Raw genomic sequence first — 18,017 nt, forward strand, 5'->3', positions numbered from 1 at the left:
ATTAGGTCGAAATAAAGCAGTCCAGCTGCCACTGGTTTTTCTCCATTAGGCAACGGGGCGGCCCTTGGCCTAGGACAGTTATAGTTGTCCGCAACTCTGTCGTCACAATTTCTTCACGTGACTGGCTGCAATCTTAATTTTTTCTCCTCCTCTGGCCCGGCGTCCTCGATTGGCGCCGATGCTCACTGCAGTCTGGGCGTTGGTGCTGATCTGCTTTGTTGGGGAAGCGAGGAATTATTTTTTTCCTCTTTCCGAGCTAAACTCATTCGTCTGAAATTGAGGAGTAGTGATCTCATAATGAAGTCTGTCGAGTGGAGTTTGATTTTGAGTGTGCTGCCTTTTTTATTTATTTATTCGTGTTCTTTCGGGGTTTTGATTCGTCACAACGGCCCACTGAATCATGACCTTTCAAGTGCAGCTCTGGATCTGCAGCCTTGCGAGTTTCCCATGCAGAGCATGAGCGTCGATGGGATAGTTGCTGGCATCAAAGTGCTCCTTGTTCTCCTTGAGGTCCTTGGGAGGTTCGCAGCTGCCGGTAGAACCCTCGGTTCCCGAATCCGAGTTGGCGCCTCTCCTGGGCCGGCGCATGTACATGAAGTCATCCTCGTCGTCGTCCCCATCGAAGGAGTCGCCCTCCTCGTCCGAGTAGACGGCCTCCGAGTCCGCGTAGTAGGCCTGACCACCGTAGTAGCTCATGTACACGTGGTCGTCGTTGTCGTTCTCACGGCCGCAGCAGGCGTCAAATTCGTCGTCAAAGTAGTCTCCTTCAAAGTCGACATCGTCCAGGGCACCGGATGGGTGCTCGCGTCCATCGTACCACATGCCAGACGTGTGCTCCAGGGATTGTGTGCAGCCGACAGACCAGGACTTGCGCAGGCCGGTGTTGGGGTGAATGTTGGAGTTGCCTTCTGGGATCTCCAGAAACACAGTGGAAGGTTTTTGCTGCATTTCAGCCATGGTCAAGTTGGTGGTGGTGACAATGGTTTCCGGAATACCAGATTCGGATTTTTGTAATGACTTTGCCATTTTGACCTGGTGTTTTTTCTGTTGGACCACAAAAGATAACGATGGCTTGTACTGAGATTTTTATAGTGGATAAGGTGGATGATGACGAATTCCGTCACACAAAAATTATCAGGTTCTGGAGAACTTTGTGGCAAAGGGAAGCCTGAACGTTATGATTGATCGACTAGTCGCGTGCCACAATTTATTTGCGTCGAAAAAGATTTGGGTGGTGTGAAGTGTGGTGTGGTGGTGGTGAGTGGTGGTGGTGTGGCGTAACAAGTTGTACTAGCAACGTGTCTGTGTCTGTCTATAGTTGTGATTAATCGAAGGAGGGTAATAAAGTTGAAAGGTGGTGTGTGTAGTATTGGTGGTTATGGTGGTGGTTGGATGTGTAAAAAAAAAATAGCAAAAACCAAGAACCAGACGGGGGCGAGCGAGGCGAAGAAGTAGCCGGATGCTCCAAGTAATAAGTAAATCAAGTGACGTACGTCCCGACCCTTCTTTGTCCATCTGAGATGATGTCCTGTCTAATGTACCTCTCGCTTTTTATTGCTGACCTGTCCCCTCAACCGGTCTAGTCAGATTAACTGCATGGAAAGAAAAGGGACGGCGACCAGTACACGAGACTTTGGAATTGTGGTTCAGCAGGGGTAACTGGACAAAGTTTCCCTTTGGATGCAATTTAGCGACCCTTGGCCCTGGCCGGCCCCATGGCCCAGGCTTCGTTCTCCCCTCACCTCCTCATCTCGAACGGTCGCTCTGGCGTGGTGGTGGGTCGAGGCTTAGGACACCAAGAGCCGCCCTATCCTTGTTTCGCCTACAGAACTCTGCCGGAAAAAATTGACTGCTGGGGTAGTAGTCATCATCAATTGTGAAATGGGCCAGTTTTAACGTAGCATTCTTTGCTAGTGTCACGATCGCTCCATAGAATAAAAATACTACCGGCAATTTCTTTTTTTTTTTTTTTTTTTTTTTTCTTTCTTTAATTTTCAGCGGCTCGCGTGATCTTGCTAACGGTGGGCTTCGTGGGTCCTTTTCTCTATTGCTTTCTAATTCTAGCATTCTAGCTTGGATGTTGGCTTCTGGAACCTGCAAGCCATCTCAGAAACAAACAGAGACAGCTGTCTACCTCTTGGCGGCGTCCAAAGTGACACTGGAACAATTCTGTTTGAGCACGATGGGGCAACGTTTCCCCTCCGAGTCTCTGCGCCCCGCTTGTTAGAATGTTTTGTTTTTCTGACAGCGAAACCTCAATTTTTTTTTTTATTACTTCCCCATTCCGTAGGTGGCTTGCATAAGGCCAGCAAGAATCGCATGTTGTTCCCCAACCGCCATGGATTGGATTAGACGAGATTCGGGGTTCCAGCGTCAACCCCGAACAAGCAAGGGCTTGGCCGCAAGGAACCAAGACGGCAGCAGCGGACGATCATGTCTCTTTGTGGGGTAGCGGAAGCAGTGCCGGTGGGTTACTGGCTCGAACCGCCGTCTGTCATTCGATATCACTCCCCCACCAAGAATAGGGGAAGACTGCTGTTTTGTGATCGGAGTCTACCTTGTGCATCGACCTCGCTCGCCTATGGTTGATCCTGTTTTGCCATTTCGTCAGTGGATTGTTTTTGTTTTCCTTAAAAAAATCACTTCATTTAAATTCGAGCTTTTTATTTCCAAATTTACAGCCACGACGTTGCAGTGCAGCACAGCATAGTACGGCAGATACCTTCCGCCTCCAACCTAGCTTGCCTGGGTAGTATCGTAGAACGGGGGTACCTGCCTACTACGTAGTAATAGCCCAACTGGATACTGATACAACACACCTTAACTTGTATTTCCTGTTTTGACCTCGAGGCCACCGTAACGGGGAATAAAATTAAAACGATATAGAATTTTTACTTCCTTTCCAAGTGTCAAATGACGAAGCGGAAACCAGTCTAGCAAAGCCTCTTGGATGACCGTCTTCCAAATGCACAAAAAAAACACAAGGTCGAACCTGGCATTGATGTGGTGATACAGAGCCCTCTCCACCACGCTTCCCCCTGCTCGGCCCAGAGCTATGGGACGATTGGTGCGACCGGTCGCACGAGCTGAAAGGACAAGCCAAGCCTCAACACCTCCAAGCAGCCCACTTTTGGCACGATCTCGTGCTTGCACCTGCTTTTCCCCCCACCGCGCGCCAAGCCGTCCCCAGGCTATGCTGGCAAGGGATGGTCGTGATTTTTTGGCATTTTGCTGGTTCAAGGGAAAGAAGCTTTGTGCACTTGTGCAAGCTGGTACCTTACTGACTCTTTTATTCTCTTCTTTTCTTTCTTGGATACAGTAGGTATTAGCGGCCTATAGGTGTTTGGCGCTTTGAGAAAATAACCCTCCCGGGAATCTGAGACAACTTTAAACAATGGTTGAGATGCAAAGAAAAATATGAAAAAAAGTGTCCTACAGTCGATGGCAAATTGGTTTCGACCAGCTTACGTGGGAAAAAAAGTTCAGTATTGGAACGAAATATTTGTGGCTTAGGTTCATGCGAATTCGCATTCCACGTAGGCTGGTTACGATTTAGGCACGTCACGCTCCAAACACCGACGGGAAACACAATCGATGGTTAGCTTGCGCTTCCGTGCCTTTCCTCACTGGGAGGGTGCTTGTCCAAGTTTGAGTGGGACGACTTGAAGCCCTGTGGCCACTGTGGCACGTTGAACAGACGGCCCCCCCAGAGAGAAAAAAAATAAAATAAAATAAAATTCGGATGGTTTTGATGGAAGTTTTGTTTTGGCGCCACTAAACACTGCCCTCTTCACTGGACACTAGACCGCTGAAGAACCGGGGAAAAGTCCGTGCAGGGAAACGGGCCACATGCACCAAAAACCTGCTGTTTGCTTTCTCGCTGAGGCAAATTAATTATCAAGAGACAATCCAAAGCAGGACCACTTACCGGCCACTGCTGGTCCTGATACCTCGGTCATCCCGCACCGGCCCTGCCGAGTCCACAACCGGGTCGCCGTTGATCGTGCGACGGGTTTCTGCGCATAGATTCCACCCTTACTCTTGATACCCACCAGGGTCATCCATCCATGGTTGAGGAGGGAGCACGGGCTTGATTAGCCTTTTCTTGCGATTTGCCTGCCTTTGTCCAATGACAATGCGGCTTGCCCGGTGAATCGCGATGATTTGAAATCTAATCTTGCTTGTCTGAGTTTCTACTTGACTGCTTGTGTGAGAGAGAGACAAGAAAAGAAAAAAAAAAAAAAAAAAAAAAAAAAAAAAAAAAAAAAAAAAAAGACATGAATTGCTGCTAAGAAGCGCTAAACGTTCCTAGACAGTCTCCGCCCTATCTTATCTCGACGTTCACCCGGCACGACCGGATTCCTTCAGACGAGTTCCTGGTCGCTGTTTTGTAAATGCCAAGATGTGAATGCAAAGGACCATCGGGCAGTGGGAACGTGGGCATACGTCTGTATTTCTGGTAGATTAATTTGATTTTTGGTTTTCTTAAAAGCCAAGTTTCGGTCCGGTCTCCACTCGTCCAAAGACATGACTTTGCAAACCATCATACATCCCATGTGCTTTGCTGGGAGAGCAGTCATGGTAAAGAGTAAGTAAGCACTAAGATGACTGTTTTTTTGATCACGTATCATGAACACGATCTGTTGCTTCCAGGTTGTTCCAGGAACTGTCTGTCTGTCGACAAGCTTGTGACAGAAACTATAATGTTGTGCGATGTATTGTTGACTCACCTCCGAGATGATTTGGGTTTTATGAATAGGTAGATGAGACTATCAACAGCGCGTAATTGGTATTGAGGAATTTATCCTTGAATGCAGCTTATTGCGGGGGTTTTCGAGTGTTCATGTGCAGACTTGGGAGACCTGGGAAGGTAGCTGCACCAGATTGCGGGAGGGACGACGGGATCGCTGCCGATCCGGCGGGCAGCGACCCCGCAGCTCCCACTGTGGACCTTTAGTCTCCCCCGATATCCCAGAGGGATTGGAGGGGATTCAAGGCTAAACAACCGACACGTGTGTTAGAATATGCGTGCATGTTGTTTTTTTTTTTAGAGAAAGAGAGAGAGAGAGAGAGATAGATAGAGATAGCCGTACAAGCAAGCTGCATGATCCTCAAACAATCGGCTGCAAAATGCAGGTCCGGGTGCAGTTGGTAATTTCTCCTCGTTGTCAGTCCCTTGGCGGTTGGATTGGATGATAGCAACAGCCTATGTTGGTATATCCAGCCCATGTGGTAAAATCGCCGGCTAAATCGGGGTAAATTCGACAATGGTGGTCCCAGATTTCCATAGACCCGGCTCAGCATCATCACGCTCGACATCTACATAGAAGCGCGGACACGCCAAGTCAGGATGAGGGGAAGCGGGATTTAATCTAGTGACGAACAGCCTCTTCTTGAGCTGCATCTGTCATCCCGAGTTCGTCTTTGATTTACTTTCCTCATCCATGCGCCGTCTCTAGTCACGGACCAGAAGCCATCCCCAAAAAAAAAAGTATTACATCTGCCTTGCCATCTCGACAAACCCCAGCCTAAACCACAGCACATCATCCATTCGCAAAAGAAAAAAAATGGCTCCCTTGATATCCCACCTCTACACGGCCGACCCGTCGGCGCATGTCTTCAACGACAGGATCTACATCTACCCGTCGCACGACCGCGAGACGGACATCAAGTTCAACGACAACGGCGACCAGTACGACATGGCCGACTACCACGTCTTCTCCACCGGCAGCATCGACCCCGCCGAGCCCGTGGTTGACCACGGCCTGGCCCTCCGCGCCGAGGACATCCCCTGGGTGTCCAAGCAGCTGTGGGCGCCCGACGCCGCCACCCGCGACGGCAAGTACTACCTCTACTTCCCGGCGCGCGACAAGCAGGGCATCTTCCGCATCGGCGTCGCCGTGTCCGACAAGCCCGAGGGGCCCTTCACGCCGGACCCGGAGCCCATCAAGGGCTCCTTCAGCATCGACCCGGCCGTGTTCGTCGACGACGACGCCGCCGGCCAGGACGCGTACATGTACTTTGGCGGCCTGTGGGGCGGCCAGCTGCAGTGCTACCAAAAGGGCAACGACGTGTTCGACGCCTCGCTCCAGGGCCCTCACGAACCCTCCGGAGAGGGCGTGTACGCGCTGGGGCCGAAGGTGGCGCGCCTGACGCGCGACATGCGCCAGTTCGACGAGGAGGTACGCGAGATCGAGATCCTGGCGCCCGAGACGGGCGAGCGCATCCTGGCCGACGACCACGACAGGCGCTTCTTCGAGGCCGCCTGGATGCACAAGTACAATGGCAAGTACTACTTTTCCTACTCGACCGGCGACACCCACTACCTGTGCTACGCCGTCGGCGACTCGCCGTACGGGCCCTTTACGTACGGGGGCAGGATCCTCGAGCCCGTCTTGGGCTGGACGACGCACCACTCCATCGTCGAGTTCAAGGGCAAGTGGTATCTGTTCCACCACGACTGCGAGCTCAGTGGAGGAGTTGATCATCTGCGGTCCGTAAAGGTGTGCGAGATCTTTTACGACAAGGATGGCAACATGTCGACGCAGAAGCCGGCCGAGTAGGGTCTGCGTTGACAAGAAAGAATATATATATATATATTTGCACATAGATCAAGTCAAACAAGCACATAAAATGACAAATCATCAAACCATGATTGCCTTGGGAATTGTGAATTTTTATAAAGCCACAACATGCTCTCATAATTGGGGGGTTATTAAACCAGTTTACAGACAGCAAGACCGAGACTGAAACACTCATGCTCACTGTACAGAAGCCATTACACTCTCCATCCAGGGATAGACGGCCCCGTTGGCCAAGGGGTAGCCCATGTGCAAGGCATCGGTAAAGAAGCGAGCCTCTTTGGGTGAGCCGTATTCGAAAAGCATCATCGAGTCCTCGATGGGCATCAGCCCGTCCAGCGTACCGTTGACAAGCAGGAGCCTGGTGGATGGCATGTTGATGATGCCCGTTTCCAGGAGCGAGAACTTCTTCTGGACGCCCTCCTTGTACTCCTCCACGGACTCGTAACCATGCTTCATGGCCATGGCCGGCGTCAATCTACCCGAGCACCGTTTGTTCAGCAAATGGAAAATCCCGCCAAAAGAAAAAAAACCAAAACAGGGGCCATAGACTCACTTGAAGGGATACTCGTGCCCATCGGCCTTTTCCAGCCACTCGCGGTCGTAAAAGTAATGGCAGCCTGCACCCTGCGCGACGGAGCCCACCAACCTGTCCTTGTGGGTGTGCGCGATCCTGATGGCGTAGTACCCACCGCTGCTCAGCCCCCAGACCAGAATCCGGCGCATATCAAACACCTTCAAGGCTGCCATCCAATCCAGCACGCTGCTCCACAGCCTGTCGGGGCTCTCGGGGTCCGCAGAGTCGGCAGGGCAGTCGGCGGTGCCTGGGATCTCGACGACGACGACACCCCAACCCCTAGCCAGGAACTCGTCGCAGCGGACTGTGTTGTCGGGCCTGTAGCCATCCAGCCCCGTCATGAGTATGACGGCCGGGCAAGGCCCACCGCTCTCGGCCGTGGCCTTGGGGACCCTGACGTAGACGGGGATGGAGTCGCGGTCTGCACCCTTGCGGTGCGTGTGTGCCACCATGGCCTCCTGGACCGGCTCGGCCCAGGCCCGGCCGCAGCGCAGGTACGCCGCCTTTTGCGCCTCCCAGGCCTCCCACTTGACGGGGCAGTTAACGCGCGGGTAGGCCGTGATGTAGGGGAAGCGCGCGATGCGGTACACGGCGCAGGCCCGGAGGTACAGCTCCGTGGCCTCGGCACTGCCGGCCACCGCGGCGTCGGCCCGGGCGACGAGCGCCTCGGCGATGGGGAAAAAAGCCCGCGTGTACTCGGGCGACGTGCCGTCGTTGATGTTATTGGCGATCAAGTGGGTAAAGATGGGCTCAAAGTCTTCGTATTTACCGTCGTGGAAGGGGTACAGACTTTTTGTGCACTTTTTTGTTGCAAGAAGAAGACGAAGAGAAGCATCTTGTTGGTCATGTCATCCCCCTTATATTTAGTGGAATTTTGGCGTACAAAAACAGCATGCTAGCACTTACAGGAAACTTCCATTTCGTCTCCCAAAGCGCCTTGATTCCATCGTGGTGCGGCATTCGCCTCTCAAAGGCCTCGGCCCCCATGATCCAGTGGCGGCCCTTTGTGGGCTGAACATCTTTGGTCTCCATGAGTTTGTGTGGTGACATGTTGTGTATGTCGTAGATTACAAGTAGTTCTGGGGTGGATGGCTGCGGCAAAAAAAAGTTTCTAGCGGCGCAAGTTCAGAACCCTGTGCTTTCTGAATTGTCCAGTCCTTGTGTGGTTCTCGTCCAGGATGGGAACAACCTTGGTGCGACGGAAAGCCCGAATGTTAGGATTCTTGTCACCAAACTTCTTGTTGCGAACTCTAAATGCTTCTTATTAGTTTGTGCCTATTCTCCGAACGGGATAGCATCAACAGCGACTGTGTGGAGATATTTCGGACTCACTCGAGCTTCAGCAAGGAGATCAAGAGTCGACTCAGTACGGCATGCCGGTAATGCTCTTTTGGCAAGAATTTGTAGGGAACGTTGATCGACCCGACCAGCATTTTGTCTCAAAAAGCAACTGGTCGCCACCTCGTTGGGACGGCTGAATATGAATTATAAGCCGAGTTGAGACCCCTTGAACCCCAGCGCACGCAACTCGCTAGGTCCCGAGTGACGACTTCCGGTGGGGGTATCACGGCTGATTGAATTGGGGATATCCGGAGCACGAATCCGGGTGTTGACGCTTGTGGACAGAAACCTCCGAGCAATTGCTTTGGTGTTTTGCAGACGAACTAATGAAAATATTCTTTTCCAGACGTGCCAGAATCGAGGCTGGGAATCTTGAACTTATAGGAGGAAATGAGAGTCCAGTTCTTGCTTGATACAATTTTCAAACGAACCTGATTTGGGGATCGAAACATGATTTAAAAACATTCAAGGCACCGGCCGGACTGAAACCAAAAATGAAGAGCGAGGCAATGACCATCGGACTCAACCCGGCTTAGCCCTGCAGAAAATCATCCGAAGCCATGATGATAATTTGTTACGACTCGCTTTGAGGCGTTCTCAGACATTGAAGAAAAGGTCTGGTCGCAGAGGTTTGCACAAAATTGGAGGGCAGATTGTCACGAGAACAAGGGAAAGCCCATCGTGGTACGTGTGCGACTGTCTTTAGATCATCAAGGGAAAGGAGGCCATTGCGCAAGTAGTGTCGTACAGATCGTTCAAGCGGGGTTAGTTGCTAAATGGCTGCAAGACATGGAGCTGAAGATTTCAAGAATCCGCCTCACACCGTACCTATACCGCCGTGTTGAAGATTAAGTTGGTGGCTCTTCGCTCTTGTGCAACCAAGCAAGCTAGTCAAGAACCAGACCGCCATGTTTCTGTGAACCGGGAGCTAAGAAGCGTCTTAGTCCTGGACCCAAAAGCACTACCTACTAAGTGCCTGCACAGTGGCGCAGAATCAGTTCACGACGGGGGGAAAAAATATGCAGATCTTGAGGGTCGGACGGAGGTCAGGACTCGGCTTGATGCGATCGGCGAACGACTGCACCTGCGCCCAGTTTGAAGGCTTTCGCAACCGTTGTGATCTCGGACTCAGATAAATCGGATCCGAACCGCAGTGACCAGTGGCGTGAGATGACATAGCTGGTGCGTCTTTGACATTACAAAGTATGCATTCGCGGAAGCAGAAGCAGAAGCAGAAGCAAGAAACTTCAGGCTCGCCTTGGTCGTTCCTATGGGTCAATCATCAACCACAGACCGGTATGCGCTTGCAGGTCCGTCGGGAGTTGAACCCAACATGGTCGGAAGTTTCCGTTGATTGTGGTCAGGTGAGGATAAATGCAAAAAAAAAAAAAAAAAAAAAAAAAAAAAAAAAAAAAAAAAAGGGCAGCCATTCACAAGTCTTGGAACAATCAAGACTCGCCGCTCACCCGGTGTGCCATCGAGGGGCGATTTGACAGGCCGTAATTGACAATAAAGGGCTAGACCTAGGCGAAAGGATCAGAAAAAAAATAGGTGTTGCAATGACGCAAGTGGGTGGTGGGTTGTTTTGGGCAGAAGAAACAAAGAAAAAATGTTCCGTTCTCCTCAACAAGAAAACAAGCGGGCAGGCACACAAGGGCGGCGGTGATTAATCGAGTACAACCTTGACACCAAAACCAGTCTAGACAATTTGACACAGCCTACCCTGCACCGGTCTCTTTTCCTGTCACTGCCTTCATCAAGCAACTAAATGAATGCAAGGTACCTTAAATAACACCCATAGAAAGTTCTTTTCCAAGTAATCAAGATGCTTGTCACTTGTCTATCATAGTAGGTGAGTGCTAGACTAGCAGTAGTCTCTAGTATAGTCAGAATTAACCTGACGTGGCTTGCTCCCAATGGTGATTACTACGTTATTAGTACGTGATACACGTTGTTCCATTGCGTTGACCTCGCCGTCTGATGTAAATGCGCCCAACTGTATGAAGACCAGTCAGCTGGTAATACTCGAGACCTCCTGATCCAATGTCTTTAATTCGAGGTCAATTCCGGTTCTGGTGATTTCTAGCGATGCAAACCTTTCGGGTGAAGTTCAGGGCAAGGCACCAAGTCGTTTCACGTGGCAAACCAAGACCAAGATCCAATGATTGATTCATGAGCAACCCAACCTGACGGTCCGACCAAGTCTTGACCGAGATTTTCAGCAAAAGCAGCGATCGCCACCAGTTCCTCTTTTTAGGGCTGTCTTACGTGCTCTACAACTGTAAAGAGTTGGCAGTAGTGCGTGCCTTATGATTATCGAAAAGGGGAAATAAACCAAGATATCGACCGACCATTAACACAAACTAGTCCAGCATAGCTTAAAACTCCCGCCGTATTGTGCCCCAGTCTTTGCCATCAATGCGGATGCCACCAAATTTCCTGCCGACTGTCTGCCAGGGAAACAGTGCAATTGGCGGGGTTAGAAGGGTGGGGGAGTACATCTCCTGTACTTGTGCAAATGTAAAGGCAGGTGCAAATATGCAAATGCAAATGCAAATGCAAATGCAAATGCAAATGCAAATTTCAAATGAAGACGACTGTAGCCTAACCGACTGCCAAATTCTTCAAGTTGCGGCGCAGTGCAGTGCAGTGCAGTGCAGTCAAGTAAGTTTCCTTCCCGTTACTGAACCGCCCTTGCCTGCCCGCATGACAGACAGACTGGACCTGCATTGCATGGGTCCGGGGAATAGGGGCAAGGCGGGGTCATGATCCGTCCATTCTGTTTGGTCCTTTGGTCTAGAGATGTTTGATCACATGCAAACATTCTGCATCCTTATGCACCTTCAAACTCACCATTTGTCGACGGCTCAAAGAATCCGGATCTACCGGTGAGGCATACTTGACTTATTTTTCTTTCTTTTTTGATTTTATTTGATTTTCTTGTTGTTTTCTTTTTTTTTTTCTTTTTTTTTTTTTTTTTCCAACAGCGCATCATTTCAGCAACCGTCGGGGTCATCTGTTTGGAAACAAACCACCGTTCTACTCCCACAGCAACCGGGCCTTTTTTTCTTGCTTCTATGCGCCAATACGAGACGGCACAGGTTGTCTATTGACCATCCAATAATCGCAACGAGGGTCGTAGGATGACCTCGAACAAACTTTGACCCTTCTTTGATCCTTGATTGCCAATTAGGGGAGATTTTTTCCTTGGTAAAAAATACAAAAAAGGAATATTGATATCGACTGCCAAGACTTTCTATGGTTTCCTAGCGCCTTTGCCGGAGGCAAATGTACACCAACTTTTGTGCTACATCCGTACTTTTTACGGAAACAAACCGTCTTTCCTTTTGGCTTGATTTTAGGCCGAATTAACCTTCTTTGGGGGCTGCCGCCAGCTGCGGATGCCGTCAGCTTTAGATATCAGACGAGCCCTCCCGCTCCCGTCCCCGTTCCCAGCAACTATTTGACAAACTACACCTGAACCCTGTTTGCCCTCATTTTTTGTTGGGCGACCTGGACGGACGGTGAAGCTGCCTTTGTCTGTTCGGGTTTCGCTCGTTTCTTTGCACCGTCAGCATGGATTCCAATAGGGGGGAAGATGCTGCTGCCATCGCATCTCAAATCCTGTCACAAGCCTCTACAACCGATGAAGACAGTCACACATCGACGACGCTCGACATGACGGACACACCCTTTCAACAAGATGATACCGATAGCAAGTGGGAGGGCTCTTTGGAAGTTACTGCATACGAGAGCTCAACGCAGGCCCAGAACGGACGCACACTGCTGCCCTTCCCATTAGCAAAGGCGGTCACGTATACGACGCAGTCGGCAAGTAGATGTCTCCAAGTGGGCACATCGGTGGGCTCGCTTGCTTTCAGGATCAGCAGATATGCGACCCTGAGCGGGATAAACTTGAGTCGCCACTGGGTTGAGGGTATCATCACCCGTGCCGGCAAAGATGTCATGGCCGTTAGCAGGTCAGACTTTAGTCGCGCGCAGACGGCGAACTTTGTGGAACGCGGTTTGACCAACATTCACACCTCCATCACCGCCATCGCCCTGGCCACCTCGGCATGTTTCCAATCAGCGGAGACGTATGTTTCTTCGACGCATCATCTCACCCAGTTCTATCTGGGGTTCATAGACCAGCTTCTCGGCACAACCGAGTCATCGCGCGCCATCGCCAGTATCCTCACACTGATCCGTCGAGAATTCCAAAATCCAGCGACGGGCGAAGAGGGGGAAAGAGTTGGCATGCTTGACCTCCTCCAGGGGCTTGTTTTGATGGTGGTACTGCAGGTATATTGCAGAGACATGACCGAGAATGATCACCGGAAACAGGGGGTCGACGAGGTTATTTGGGATGTTGTGGTTGACGTGAGCGGCGAGGTGAGTTTGCTGCCAACAATTTCTGAGGTACTAGACTTGTATCATCGAGACTGACAGACACCCCGGCCTCAACGATTCAAAGAGATTCAACTTTCACCACAATAGCCTCTACGGAATGCACAACGGAGCATACAACAATCTCGAGAGCAAGGAAACCTCGCGCACGATGGATAAAAGCACCAACACGGCCGTCATGAATGCTATACAAAACCACAGTGTGCAACACAGCAGCGATGAGGATTATGACTTGCCGGAATTACACCTGAAGAACCAGATTCTACAGAGCCTACCGGAAGAAGCAAAAGTGACAATCAAGACTGAGACGACCACCAGCAAAACAATCACGGTCGAGATTAGCGGCGCAAGCCCACCTCCACTTTCGCCGCCTCCGGGGGCAGAGCTGGTTGAGCAGGGGCCTACAAAGGCGTCCAAATCAAAGGAGCTCACTTCCCGTCGCCAGGATACCGTGACGGCAGATGCCACGAGCTACCGTTACGTCTACAGGATGGATCGCAACAGTTTCAGGACCACAGACATTCATAGAACCGAGAGTGGCTCCGATAACGATTCGGCCAGCGAAACCTTGGGACTTATCGAGGCGAGCCAAGACTCCAGCAGCGAGGATGGCAGTGACCAGGATACTTTGGATATACCGCCACCAGTCCCACCTAAAGGAGACATGGCCCCTACTCGTTCGAGAGCGTCGCCATCGAGTACCCGCAGTGGCACACCCACCAGAGGATATTTGCAATCTACGCGGGCTACCAGCAGATCCACACCTCCTCCTGAATCGGCAAACCAGAAACGCCAGAGAGCGCCTCTTAAGCCAAAATCGTCAGTTGCACGCAACGAAGCGCCGCCGAAGCCCAAGCAGCCGCTCCCGCCGAAGAAGGCGAGCAGCTTTCGGGCAGCTCTCAAGAAGGGGCCGGCACCAGCCCTCTCAACCTTGGTCCGCAGGGAATCGACCGACGGCGATGGGTTGACCTTGAAGGCGTCTAGAAAATCCAAGACTGCACCCGTCAGCCCCGTTTCCCCTGCCGTGTCCAGCTTCTCTCCGTCGGCGGCGCCGTCGGAATCTCCAACTGTTCCACAAATTGTTGTACCTGGGCGCTCCTCGTCGACAGCTCAGTCTCTAGTACCCAAGCGTGATGCACCTCCACCCCCGACTGGCATCAACAATGGCAGTGCTGGTGCTGTGGCCAAGACGACGCCATCAAGATCTGGTGGCACGCCTGATCCTCTTCCAAGAAGCCACTCGCGCACGAGTTACTTTGCTGTTCACGAGAGAAAGCGAGACTCGCTTGTTTCCCAAAGCGACACATACTCAATCCACACTCTGGATAGCAACCGACCGATCAGCCCGAGTCTGATGCGTTCTGACGCTGCTGCTGCTTCTTCTTCGGGCGTCGTAGGACTTCGGCCGCAGAGCCGTGGGTCTTTGTCCAAGTCGAGATCGGAGAAGGACATCGCTGAGCGCAACCCACTATCGTCTTCATCTGGCTCGTCACAGTCCCGAGCGACAAACAACAGACACCACCGCAGGTCGAGGTCTCAAAACCCCAGCATCTGCACTCTCAAGACAAGCGACTCGCAGACTTCCCTGGTGCTGTCGTCGTTTTATTCGCGGAGCGCGTACAGCGATATGGAATCCCTAAACGGACTGCGCAGCACAGGCATAGTTCCGGGCATGTTCCCAGCGTGCCCCTTTGTGCGCAACATCACGCGCTACATGCTTTTCTCCTCGGCGTCTTATGGCTCCAGCTTCTTGAAGGTGATGGGCATCTCCAAGCAGATGGCTTGGTCGCAGGCGCTCAACGACGACACGCACCACGAGCTGTCTTCGTACGCCCACCACACCCAGTCCGACACTGGATCGATTCTGCTATCTTCGTTTGTTGATCCGCAGGGTGGATCCGACTCTACTGGTTCGACAAACACGGGCGTGCCGTTGGCACATTACATTTCGCTCGATAAAGAGGCGAAAGCCGTCGTCCTGGCATGTCGCGGGACTCTGGGATTCGAGGACGTGCTTGCGGACATGACTTGCGACTACGATGACCTCCTGTGGCGTGGGAGAAGCTACAAGGTGCACAAGGGAATCCACGCGTCGGCCCGCCGTTTGTTGTATGGCGGCGATGGGCGCGTGCTCGCGATCCTGAAGGCGGCGCTGGAGGAATACAAGGACTATGGGCTCGTGCTTTGCGGTCACTCTCTGGGCGGCGCCGTCACGGCTCTCCTCGGAGTGATGCTCTCGGAGCCGAGCAGCTTACCGACGGGTCCTGCGTTTGTGACATCGGCCTCGTCTTTGCAGTCGACGTCGTCTTCGGAGCGCACCACCAAAGACCTCTGCCTCCCTGCAGGACGGCCCATTCACGTGTTTGCGTACGGCCCCCCGGGAACCATGTCGGCGTCGTTGCGTAAGGCGACGCGGGGTCTCATCACCAGCATCGTGCACGGCGACGACATTGTGCCTTCGCTATCGCTCGGCGTGCTCCACGACCTACAGGCGGTGGCTATCGCAACCAAGAACGACAATAGCGAGGCCAAGAAGGACACGAATGATCGGCTGTGGACCGTCTTCCGGGCCGGATTGGCAAGAGCGTGGCAAAGCAGCTACAGCATCGGCGGTCTGCAGAGTGGTGATAATGCGTCTCCGGATACGGAGGACGGGCCCTGGACGTTTGCTGCGCTGAAGATTATACGATCTCAGATGATGAGTATGAAGCTGCTCCCTCCCGGCGAGGTTTTCACGCTGGAGAAGACACGGGTGCACAGGCGGGATGCATTTGTGGCCGGAGGACCTCCTTCGGGCGAAGGGGGCGACGGGTCGCCAACAGTCGGTGCCGGGGCAACTGGGTTCTTTATCGACGGGACGCCGGCCACGCGGATCGTGCTGAAATACATCAAGTCTCCGGACGTGCGGTTCGGCGAGGTCAGGTTTACGAAGAGCATGCTGACGGACCACAACCCGAAGCGGTACGAGGAGGCATTGAGCTTGTTGAAGGAGGGCGTCATGCCGCAATGAGATGGAAAGATGTGGAGGGATATGACCTGCCGGATGTGATTTTTGAGGGCGGTTGGTATGGTTTGTCTTTTTTTTTTTTTTTTCTTTTCTTTGGTTTGGGTTTCTATATTTGTCTTCCTGGGTATGGGGCTGGGCATTCTTGGGACTGGGGATTGGGGACTAAGGAACACGGTGACCATGGAAGACAAAGGTTCAAGTTTGACAAAGAGTTGATTGGTCATGAGGCAACACATGCAACGAAGAAAAGGTCATGACATGGGATACGGCAATACATGATAGAAGGGCCAAGGAGATAGAACCCTTGATGTTGACAGACTAGACGCAGACAATACTATCGAAGTGACTGATATATGTAAAGAACGGAGCGTGCAAAGTTAGACGTCAAGAGTGGAGTGCGTATTGAATCGCGGGGCCGACTCCGGACTCGGGGAAGTCATTCCACAAGAGTAAACCCCCCACTCGATTATGTGGAACAGGCTCCGAAAGTGCGTCTCATTTCCCCGCGGGATGGTTGAAGAGAATTGACTTTTTTTTTTTTATCACAAAACAAAGCGCAAGATTTTGGGGGGGTTACACTGGCAAAATATTCTGACGCAGATTCACTCAAAATGGCGGCCAACTTCTTCTCTCTCAAAGACCACACTGCCCTGATCACAGGAGGCACGAGGGGTATCGGAGCTGCTGTGGCCATTGGTCTGGCCGAGGCTGGTGCCGATGTGCTGCTTGTGCAGGTGAGTTTTTTTTGAAGACCAGTCGATAAGAAAAAAAACCAAAGAGAAGACCAAAGAAGACCAAAGCCTTGTAAAGTATGACAACTGACTCTGACTCCTTTTTTTTTCCCCTTCCAAACAAAACAACAAAAAGAGAAACGAGTCTTCCACCACGACCAGGGACGCCATCCTGGCGTTGGGACGCAAGTGCCAAATCTACGTTGCGGACCTCGCGTCGCCCTCGAGCGTGGCGGCGCTGACGCCCAAGGTGCTGGCGGACGGGCACCAGGTGCGGATCCTGGTCAACTGCGGAGGGATCCAGCGGCGGCACAAGTGCGAGGAGTTCCCGGACTCGGACTTCAACGAGGTGATGCAGGTGAACCTGAACGCCGTGTTCGCGCTGACGCGCGACGTGGGGGCGCACATGCTCTCGCTGGACCCGCACCCCGTCACGGGCCGGCGGGGCTCCGTCGTCAACTACGCGAGCCTGCTGTCGTTCCAAGGCGGGCTGACGGTGCCGGCCTACGCCGCCAGCAAGGGCGCCGTCGCGCAGCTGACAAAGTCCTTCGCCAACGAGTGGACCAGCCGCGGCGTCACCGTCAACGCCATCGCGCCCGGCTACATCGCCACCGACATGAACGAGGCCCTGCTCAAGGACCAGGACAGGCTGGCCAGCATCTCGGCCCGCATCCCCGCCGGCAGGTGGGGCGACCCCGACGACTTCAAGGGCACCACCGTCTACCTGGCCAGCAAGGCGAGCGGCTACGTCAGTGGCCATGTGCTCGTTGTTGATGGCGGCTGGATGGGCAGGTAGAAGGAGGAGTGTGTGTGTGTGTGTGTGTGTGGTTGTTATTGCGGCCAAGGTTTATATATATATATATATATATATATGATTGGCCACAAACATTACTCAATGTGATGATTGATACATTATCAGATGTTATCTTTTTGTATCCTTTGGCCATGGTTGTTGTCCCTATAAAGATAAGCTTACCCAAACGCATACCGGGGTTTCAACACAGCGGAAAAAAAGGGTCTTGGGCCTTGATAAGATGTCACACTTGCAAGACGCGCTTATGGCTCGTTAGCTGGGGCTGTTAATAGGGTAGTAAGCTACAATACGTAATTCTCTCGCTGTTAGTTCTTGACGAATGTGACAAAAGTGCTTTTAGCCAACATTGGAAAGCCTTGAACCGATTCCAGTTGCAACATCCGCCCAAGACGGACAAAAGGTCCACAAAACGGTTTAAACCAATCTACACAAAAGTACCAAATCCAGCAGGTGTGCCAGACAAACATTTCTTACACCCACTGGAATCGACAAGCTGAGGGCTGTGTCTCCAAACCCTGTCATATTCTTTATTCTTTGGCCCAGCATATTGTTGTTAGAT

General features: G+C 52.1%; 4 protein-coding genes across 4 annotated transcripts; 2 read left to right on the forward strand and 2 right to left on the reverse strand.

Annotated features, from left to right (window-relative positions):
* Positions 1-408: 408 nt before the first annotated feature.
* PpBr36_09310 (uncharacterized protein) lies at positions 409-1,026 on the reverse strand (the record flags this gene model as incomplete). The annotated part of the gene is made up of 1 exon (XM_029896431.1): positions 409-1,026. One exon carries the CDS (start codon positions 1,024-1,026, stop codon positions 409-411), a length of 618 nt encoding a protein of 205 aa, XP_029744734.1.
* Positions 1,027-5,543: 4,517 nt separating this feature from the next.
* Positions 5,544-8,591, reverse strand: PpBr36_09311 (uncharacterized protein; the record flags this gene model as incomplete). Its single annotated transcript, XM_029896432.1, has 6 exons — positions 5,544-6,566; positions 6,783-7,059; positions 7,138-7,958; positions 8,065-8,250; positions 8,291-8,408; positions 8,491-8,591. 6 exons carry the CDS (start codon positions 8,589-8,591, stop codon positions 5,544-5,546), a joined length of 2,526 nt encoding a protein of 841 aa, XP_029744733.1.
* Positions 5,568-6,563, forward strand: PpBr36_09312 (uncharacterized protein; the record flags this gene model as incomplete). Its single annotated transcript, XM_029896433.1, has 1 exon — positions 5,568-6,563. One exon carries the CDS (start codon positions 5,568-5,570, stop codon positions 6,561-6,563), a length of 996 nt encoding a protein of 331 aa, XP_029744919.1.
* A 3,484-nt stretch (positions 8,592-12,075) lies between the features above and the next one.
* Positions 12,076-17,440, forward strand: PpBr36_09313 (uncharacterized protein; the record flags this gene model as incomplete). The annotated part of the gene is made up of 3 exons (XM_029896434.1): positions 12,076-12,891; positions 12,974-15,901; positions 16,781-17,440. 3 exons carry the CDS (start codon positions 12,076-12,078, stop codon positions 17,438-17,440), a joined length of 4,404 nt encoding a protein of 1,467 aa, XP_029744735.1.
* Between the last annotated feature and the right edge of the window lie 577 nt (positions 17,441-18,017).

Source organism: Pyricularia pennisetigena, assembly GCF_004337985.1.
Source record: "Pyricularia pennisetigena strain Br36 chromosome 7 map unlocalized Pyricularia_pennisetigena_Br36_Scf_8, whole genome shotgun sequence".
Lineage (NCBI taxonomy): Eukaryota > Fungi > Ascomycota > Sordariomycetes > Magnaporthales > Pyriculariaceae > Pyricularia > Pyricularia pennisetigena.